The sequence below is a fragment of the Cydia fagiglandana genome, chromosome 16 (assembly GCF_963556715.1).
Source record: "Cydia fagiglandana chromosome 16, ilCydFagi1.1, whole genome shotgun sequence".
In the NCBI taxonomy this organism is placed as follows: Eukaryota; Metazoa; Arthropoda; class Insecta; order Lepidoptera; family Tortricidae; genus Cydia; species Cydia fagiglandana.
The window spans coordinates 15,376,915-15,386,822 of record NC_085947.1 but is presented as its reverse complement, the minus strand read 5'-3'; the positions used below and the strand labels follow the sequence as shown (position 1 = coordinate 15,386,822).

General features: G+C 39.5%; 1 protein-coding gene across 1 annotated transcript; it reads right to left on the bottom strand.

Annotated features, from left to right (window-relative positions):
• Positions 1-142: 142 nt before the first annotated feature.
• On the bottom strand, positions 143-3,871 carry LOC134672099 (GTP-binding protein Rit2). The gene is made up of 5 exons (XM_063530008.1): positions 3,488-3,871; positions 2,481-2,554; positions 1,520-1,714; positions 640-780; positions 143-329 (listed from the first exon to the last, which is right to left on the bottom strand). Exons 1-5 carry the CDS (start codon positions 3,627-3,629, stop codon positions 222-224), a joined length of 660 nt encoding a protein of 219 aa, XP_063386078.1. The 5' UTR covers positions 3,630-3,871; the 3' UTR covers positions 143-221.
• Positions 3,872-9,908: the final 6,037 nt, after the last annotated feature.

Genomic DNA, 9,908 nt, shown 5'->3' with positions numbered 1-9,908 from the left:
GTAGGCCTTCTGGCGCGGACGCGTGCGACGTATTTTACCTACAACGGCACCCGCGTGCATCCACGCTAGCGGAAGCCCTAAAAGGTTCATTCAAATTTATTTCTAGAACACTACATAAAAGAATTATAAATCCATTACAATACCATTGGTTCGTACAGTCAAACGTCGCCTCGACGCGTCATTCGAATCTGAACCTAAAGTGGTTGTGTTAAGGCTTACGTTCAGTCGTGGCGCCGCCGGCGGCGGAACACGAGCGCGAAGATGCTGCGGAGGCGCCGCCAGCGCCGGCGCCCGCCGCCCGTCGAGATGCCGGTGCCCATTAGCGAGGACTGGGGACAAAATTGAATCTTATTCTCCATTGAATAAAGTCGAAATTAGAGCGGCATCCAATCCCGTCAAGATACTTGTACCCAACGCGGACTGAAAACCAATTTGAGTCTTATTTACTATAGAATAAAGTCGGAATTTGATCGGAATCAGGCTCTACTTCTAACAGTTATTATAAATTGAACCTAATATCATAGACAGTAAAGTTGCTAATTCAACAGACGAACAACCGTAATAAAAGCGCAGGTCCCAGTTACGTCTCGAAGACCGGGCAGCCGAGCTTCGTGTCAGAGTGAGACAAACAGTGTATACCTGTCTCTGTCGCTCCAACCGGCGTATCTCACGGACGAGCGCGTGAAAAGCGTCATCGACGAAATGTCGCAACGCAGCCGACGTCTCGAAGAACGGGCAACCGAGCTGCGTGGCCAAAGCCGAGCCTTCTTCAGTTGTCACCTGAGACAAAAAGTTATAATTAGCAATAATAATTGTATTTAAAAAAAGGAAAACAAAAAAATACAATGTTGTATTCTATCACCGCGTATAAAGATCGTAGATATTTTTTTACGCATTAAACAGTGAATAAAAACCAGAAAACCATTTACGACAAGTTTCACATTTTGACGGCCATATTATTAATTGTAAATTAATTATTAAACAATATCAAAACTAACTGAATAAGGGTCACTTTAGTTATTTTAATTTTTAATAGGTCCATGCGTTATAGATTCTACTGGCACCAACCTGCTTATTTAGGGCCAAGCCTGTGCCAAGTGTGCCTCATAAGAAGGCTCAAAGTCACTCAAAGGGCAATGGAGAGGGCTATGCTTGGAGTCTCTCTGCGTGATCGCATCAGAAATGAGGCCATCCGCAGTAGAACCAAAGTAACCGATGTAGCCCTCCGAATCGCTAAACTTAAGTGGCAGTGGGCGGGGCACATTGCCCGTAGAACCGATGGCCGTTGGGGCGGAAAGGTTCTCGAGTGGCGACCACGTAGCGGAAGGCGCAACGTGGGTAGACCCCCTACAAGGTGGACTGACGACCTGGTAAAGGTCGCGGGAGATAGACCGGTCAATGTGGCACCCTTTGGGGGAGGCCAATGTCCAGCAGTGGACGTCCTCTGGCTGATAAGATGATGATGATGATGATAGATGTCAAGTATTTTTAGTACAGAGGTCCTTATGTAGTCACCAACCTGCCGACACCTAGGAGCCAAGTCCAGCTTATTCCCAACGAGTACAAGAGGCAGGCGCTCCGTGGGCCGCGCCTGCGCGAGCAACCGGCGGTACTCGGCCGCGGCGCGGAAGGAGCGCCGGTCCGTTACGGAGTAGCAGAGCACGAAGCCCTCTCCGCACCGCATGTACTGCTCCCGCATTGCTGTGAACTCCACCTGGGGAGATGGTTGAAATGCTTTTTTTTAAGGGTTTTGTCACACAGTGACGATGTCACCCCCGTAATTAGATCTAGAGTCTGTGCGGAAAGAGAAGAGTTGTGGAATGTATTGAGCCCCATACATTCCACGACTCTTCTCTTTCCGCACAGACTCTAATAATAATAATGATGTAGCAGTGAAGTATTACCTACACCAGCCATTCTCAAAGTGTGTTCCGCGGAACCCTAGGGTTCCGCAAAAGCCTCTGTTGGGGTTCCGCGAAAATATACTTGTAATAATAAGAAAAAAACCAGCTCTTCTATAGGTATATCTGGTCCACAGTGATGAACGAAAATTTTTAATTTGGGGTTCCGTCAAATATTTCGCTTGCCGAAAGGGTTCCGTCACCAAAAAAGTTTGAGAACCGCTGACCTACACCACTACATCATATTTCAGTATAGTTTGCACATCAACCTGGCCTTGTCTGATAGTGGCGATGAAATGCTTTAAAGTTTATACCTTGTGTCAGAAAAGACTTAAGAGTCTTTTGGGTTGGAACTTTACGTCAGTTTCTTAGATTGTGGACATTAAAATCCAAAAGCCAAAAGGGGCCACGGACCAGATGAGCCAAAACTTATGGTCAGTTTTAGAAGTCTAACTAAATGTTTCAAGTCTAGATGTTGTAAACATTTGGCCAGAAAACCAAATCTTATAGTATGCTACTAATTCTCTTGAGGTTATTTTTAATAGTTGTTCTTACAAATTCAGACGAAGTTTAACTTACTTGTCCGGCTGTGTCCAAAATGTCCAACAAGGCTGGTTCTCCGTCAATGACAGCTTGCTGCTGATATGAGTCCTCTGTGAAATAAAAAAATATGCATAAAAATCAATACATTACACCAGCTATATCTGTGGTCCAGTCAGCAGCAGAAGTTGCTAAGCGGGCGAGGTGTTCAAAATTACCTTGACACACTCTTATTCTCTTAACAATAGCATCGCGTCAAGATCATTTTGAACGCTTTGCCCGCTTAGGAACTTCTGCTGCTGACTGTCCAGTAATATCACATTTGTAAACTCCTACATACAGTCAGTTCCTAACATAAGTATCCGATTTTCTATAAAATTTGGAAATGTGATACACAATAAACAATTAGTATGGCAACTTAAGTTGGGGCACCGATTGTACTATGATTATTTACAGAATTCAACCACTATATATGTATTTAGCGGCCCATTAGTGGCCCATTTAGCAATCCAGGCTAAATACATGGACTTTTGTTGGAAATAAATGATTTTTTGATTGATTGATTGATATATGTTATATATTGTTCGAATTACTTTAAGATCTGGCTTTGTGGCATCTTTGAAAAAATGGTTCAGTATATCTGCATTAGAGCCTTGAATACAGCGCAAACAAACATAATGTGCACTAAACAGTTGTGTGCAAATACAAATTGTTTGTTTATAAACAATTGGAATTCAGTAAACCATACTATCCTTCTAAGGCCCAGTCATAGAAATGAAAAATCCAGAATTTGCCACTGAAATTTGAACCTTTAGTGCAGGGAATAGAGTTGATTTTGGTTTTGTTTGAAATTTGAACGAAACAAAACAAATGCAACTCTGTTCCAATTGAATATGATTTAAATTTCATCGAACTGAATAAGTACTATATGTAGGACCTTGGGCTTTAGGAGGCTATCATGATACATGAAGATTTTGTTTAAAAAAAATTGAAAACAACTGTGGGAAAATCCATAGATAACAAGATAAATAAACATTGACGCATACCTATTGTAGGGTCATGGTAGTCCAGGAAACTGTGGCTCACGAACTGAAGAGTAACCGCGGACTTGCCTACCCCCCCGTCCCCCAGCACGACGATCTTGTACACCCGGAGCCCGCGCGACGTCCCCGCCGCCTCGCCGGCCATGCCTCCACATGCCTGGCCCTTCGGACCTTGGCCTCGCCCGCCTTCGCCTCCGTCACTCGCCGAACCCACACCGCGCCATCGCCCCACACCGCACAAACCCAAGATCACCACCGTGATTGCTTCTTAGCAGAACAGGGATTCGTTCATTTGTTAACGCGCATTGTGTTCATAATAAATTATTGCAATAAAAATCGACAGCTGATTATTGTACGCGATTGACATTTCGACAATGTTTTTTTTTTTATTTTTTCTTTGTATGGACTTGGGGGCGGTGTTGCCCGTAGCCAACGTCAAGTAAAAGGGTAGGAAATTAAACGCGGAAAGGAATAAAGGAACGGAATTTGGAAAAAGTGGTCAGGTCAGGTATAAGAATACAATGTGATAATGGAAAATATACTTAATACTATACTTTTATATTATTATGAGAGATGAACCATGCTAAGATGTTATATAAATCATGATTAATAAGCAAGGAAGGGATGTCTGTTGGAAAGGGAATATGTTTAGATTGTAAAGTTTCCATGAAAACAGTGCGATCGTACAAGGGACAAGAAAAGAATATATGGTTAATATCAGCCACCTCAGCACCACAGTCACATTTAGGATCATCAATAAATTTAAATCTAGCAAGATCAGAAGGAGTACTTGTATGGCCTAGTCTCATGCGTGTTAAACATGATATTTCGCGTCTATTGAAGTTTTTATTGTAAAACCACGGCTTTATAGGGATGTCGTTTTGGATCGTAAGATAATAACTTCCAGATTCTAAGCTGCTCCAAAACCAAAAGAACTCCTAGGCTAACCTGAGATATCTTTTGGGGAGCAACAGAAGATCATGGCAATAATTTTTATATGGAAATATATCACCAGAAGCAACAGCATCTACGGCCAGACGATCAGCTTTCTCATTTCCAGAAATACCACAATGACTTGGCACCCATACAAAATTTATAGTAAACCCTTTCTTTTCGCATTTTAACAAGATGTTTCGGATTTCATATAACAAAGGGTAACTGTTTGTCATTTTGAAAGGAGATTTTAATAGAATTTGGAGGCAACTTTTAGAATCGGAAAAAATTACACATTTATTTAAATTGAACATGCAAACATACTCAACAGCTTTATAAATACCGAATAGTTCTCCAGTAAATACCGAAGATTCTGGAGGGAGTTTAATTTTTTGTACAACATTATACTGGTGATGAAATACACCAACCCCTACACAAGTATTTGTAGAAGGTTTTGATGCATCTGTGTATATGTGATGCCAACCAGACCAATTTTCGCCCACTAAGTTGTTAAATACAGGTTGAGCACTTATTATATCCTTAGAAATATTGGAGTCTAGAAAAACTTGCGGAGAAATAATCAAAGAGTCAAAATCTTTCTCATATATAGGAAGGTTAATATGTCTGACAGTAGGAGAAGATAGAGACAAAAATTTAAGGTAGCTATTAATTATACAAGGAGGAGATCTATTACGCCAATATGGAGACGACTGCATATGATCATAAAGAGTCGATAATTTTGTGATAAGAGGATGTACCGAAAATTGCATAGTCCTAAAAATGAATCTGTCGGATAAAAATTGACGTCTCAAATGCGCAGGTGGATCAACACACTCCACTTGCATGGCATTAGCCGGACTGGTTCGCATAGCACCAAGGATTGTCCTCAGTGACTTATTCTGTATGACATTGAATACTTTAAAGGCATCTTCTGTACCCGGTGTTAAAAGAAAAGAACCGTAATCAACTACGCTTCTTATAACTGCATTATAAATAAGCTTCAAATAGAAAGGATGGCTGCCCCACCATACACCAGCCAAGCATCTCAATATGTTTAATGAGCGTTCGCATCTACCTTTAACATAATTACAATGACCCTTGGCTGACAAATTGTAGTCTAAAACCATTCCTAAGTACTTAACTTCGTCACGAAAGGAGATTGTAGATCCATCATAGGATAATTTTTCATTAACAGTTTTTTTCCTTGGAGAGAATAAAATTGCAGAGGTTTTCGGAACTGAAAGGTCTAACCCATTATTATTTAAATATATATTTAGCTCCTTCAAACTAGAATTTATAATTTCGCAGGCCTTTTGAACGGATCTATTTCTAGAGTAAAGCACTATGTCATCGGCATATTGTAAAATGGATATATAATCTGGCAAATTAGAACTAAGGTCGTATGTATATACATTAAAAAGTAAAGGGCTTAGAACAGAACCCTGTGGTAGTCCTTTCCAAACAGTCCTATGTAATACTTTATCATCTAAATCTAACCTAATCGATCGTTCATAAAACATAGCAGCAATAATATTACACAAGCGTACAGGAACTCCCAAGAGAAACAATTTATTTACAAGAATTGATATATTTACATTATCATAGGCAGAATTGATATCTATAAAACAAGCTACTACATATTCCCGTTTCGAGAAGGCTAAAAGGATATCCGAAACTAACAAACTAACACAGTCTAAAGTGCTTCGGCTTTTGCGAAAACCATATTGAATATCCGGTAATAGTTTCTTACTTTCAATAAACCACTCCAACCTATTTTTAACTAAATGTTCCAAAATCTTAATTAAAACAGATGATAACGCAATTGGACGATAAGAATTTGGATCATTACGGGGTTTATTCGGTTTGAGAAAGGGTAACACCAACTGTATTTTCCAGTTTGGTGGAATGTCACCTGTCATAAAAATCCCGTTAATAATATTGAGAAAGTAACCTATAACCTTGTCACTAGAATGTTTCAAAAATGAATATGGAATACCGTCGCAACCTGGTGCGGAATCAATGACATACGATAAGACATTCTTTAGCTCCAATAACGAGAATGGATCATTAAAACGCTGCATGTTATCATTATCAATATTGGTTGGGGAAGCCAGTTCAATACACACGGGGGATGGGACGAATGGAGGAGCTAATTTATCTAAAAACTTCTCAGCTACTTTAGGATCAAGATTAAGGGTGTTATTTTCTACAAAAGCTCCTCTAAACATTCTAACCTTTCTCCAAACTTCTGACGGGTGAGTACTGGGGCTCAAAGATGCACAAAAGGCTCTCCAACTGTCGACTTTCTTCTTTTTCAAAAACTGTTTTGTTTCTTTTAATGTAACTAATAAGGAATTAAAGTTCTCTTCGCTCATATTATTATTATACTTTAACTCACTCTGTTTTCTCTTTTTAACAGCTTCTGAACATTCAGAATCCCACCATGGAGGGCTGGGAATATTGAATTTAGAGGACTTCTTACGCGGAAATACTTCATCAGCTATATTAATTATAAACTTAGCAAAAGCATCAGAAGTTTTAAACAAATGTTCCCGAGATACATCAGGTAATTCACTCAACCTCTCATCCATATGTTTGCGAAACTTATCCCAATCTGCATTTTGAAGTTTATATGCTAACAGTGGAGATCTTTTAAGTACTGGTTTATTTTTAATAGGAAAAGAAATAAGAATTGGAAAATGATCACTGCCATAGGAAAGTGGAAGTACCTCCCACAATAAGGAATGTGAAATGGAAGAACTACAAATTGATAAATCTAATGCACTAGGATTTTCATTGGGAGCAGACCGACGCGTGGGAACACCAGAATTTAATATACATAAATTATAATAATCAACTATGTCTATTATTTCCTCTCCTAAACTACTTGAATTTAAACACCCCCAAGCAGGGTGATGGCAATTAAAATCTCCTAATATTAAACATGGAGTAGGAAGAGATGATATGATTTTTCTTACTTCACTAAGTATGGAAAGTGAGGGATGAGGTATATACACTGAAACTATACAAATGTTATCTACAAGTGCTGAGATGATGGAAAATTCATTATTATGAGGTGCTAATGGAACATGAGAGAAATGATATGATTTTTTTACAAGGATGGCTACACCACCATGCCCGTCCGACCTATCTTCGCGGAGGCATGCATAGCCTGGAACTTTGAAACATGACTCAGACCTGAGCCATGTTTCAGATAAGGTAATAACAAAAGGGTCATACTTCTTAATTAAATGGATTAAATCGCTTTTTTTATTATTGATGCTGCGACAATTCCATTGAAGAATTTTGGAATTGTTGGCCATTATTGAAGGAAACATGAGAGTATGGACTGGTAATGTGAGCAACGTTGGACGGTTCTGAGTGATTATTATGTAAATTAAAACTTAACAATTGTATGAGTTCTAAGATGAGTTCATTGGTAGTTTTTTTGTTAAACTGTTGTGCAATGGCACTACCATTTCCAGAAGGAGACGGCATGTTATAATCTTTTGATAGATTAAAATGTGTGACAGTGTCGAAACCTTTCTGAGGTTTTGGCGGACTGCGAGGCTTAAGAAATACTGTTTTTTTATATGAATGTGAATGCTGTGTATTAATACCTAAATTATTGTTTTTAGTTGTCTGGGTCTGGGGAGATGACGGAGTGGCCATAACCACATCTGCATAGGGTTTGGTCACAGGAGGGTGCAATTTTGATGCCTCAGAATAGGAAATAGCACTTTGGGCCATAGATAACTTAATATTTTTTTGTCTCTCATACTCAGGACAACGAGCCTTATTGGTAGCAAAGTGAAGACCAGAGCACAGGCAACAAGATGCACTATCTTCTTCAACAGTGCAAGAGGAGCCCGTGTGACCCTGTCCACACTTGTAGCAGCGGGGTTTTGACCTGCATTGCACCTGTGTATGACCAAACCGGCAGCAATTAAAGCACTGGATTGTTGGATAAACATATAGGTCGACCGGCAAAGCGTTATAACACATAAAAATGCGTTTTGGTAGAACCTGTCCATCAAAAGTTACAACGACAGTTTGTGATGGCTTCCACACTGGAACGCCATCCACAACAACTTTATAATTGATTCTTCTCAATTTTAGAACTTCTCCACAACCTACTGGTACACTTATACTCTCTTTAACCTCATCTAAGGACATTTCAGATGGAACACCTTTAACTACACCCATTCTGATAACATTAAATGATGGGATGAATGCTGTATATCTATTCTCCTTCAGTCGGCTGTCTAGAAGAAAATGGTTGGCATCCTCATACTTTGAAAATGACAGTGAAACTCTATTGCGACCAATACGTTTAACGCTGCCATTAACAATGTTCTTAAAGTTGTTACGTTTTAAAAAGTTGCCAAAAGCAACTGAATGAATTGAAGTGCCATCATTTTGAGATTCTTGTTGCTTCTGTACATGTACAATATAAGGTGAACAATCTGAATGAATATATTGTTTCCTAACTGTGACTGTGGGCTGAGAGGAGATAATATCAGCAGGATTCACGGCTGGGGCCGGGGCAGTGGCTGAGGCCAGGGCCGGGGCCGGGGCCGGAGTAGGAGCAGAGGCTGTAAGCGGAGCATGAGAATGCGTACGATCATTATTGTTTGTGGAAACCTGACAATCGCAATTGTCCTTAATAGATTCCCTATCCCTATTTTTATCTTTGTTATGTCGCTTTTTTTTATTACAGTGACGACATATCTTCCTGGATGCTGTCCTTTTTTTCCTAACTTCAGTGGTAGATAATACTGAGCTATCTGTATCCATACTGTGGTATTCTTTCATTTCTCTCTCAGAGCTATTGTTATCTATAGTAATTGTATGTGAAACCGGAGGCCCACCTCCCCCTGGGTCGTGAGGTTCGCCGTCACCGCCCATGGCGGTGAATATACACTAAAAACTTACCTAGATGATGAATTTATATACACAAAATATAATAAACTAACTACTAAAGATATTTACAAACTATTTACACTGAGTTGACCACTATTAACACAAAAAATATTTAAAATTTGTTAAATGTAAAAAAAGACGCGCGCACAGGTCGAAGTTTCCCGCCCTTTTTTTTCTTCGACAATGTTGTTTTGTGTATGTTGGTATTATTGGTGCATTAAACGAAGCATTCATAATTTCATTTAAAGAGGTAAATGTAACGAAAATGAAAAAGGGAAATAAGAGTCTCACGTCCTGCAACTTGACTCTTAGTTATGCTAACTGCAGCGGAATTATTAATATTTGTAGTACCTAGTAGTAGTAGTAGTAATAAAAAGTCTGTGAGATACACCATCTTTTTATTAAATTTGGAATGCGCTTTAAACATGACTGTGGTGGCCATAGACCTACAATATATAGAGACGGGGTCTCAGCGAGCTGTCACTGTTGCCACTTTTGTTTAGTGTACGATTAACAATTTAACACCACCTTGCTGTAGCCATGTCGATAAAGTCATATCGATAAACTA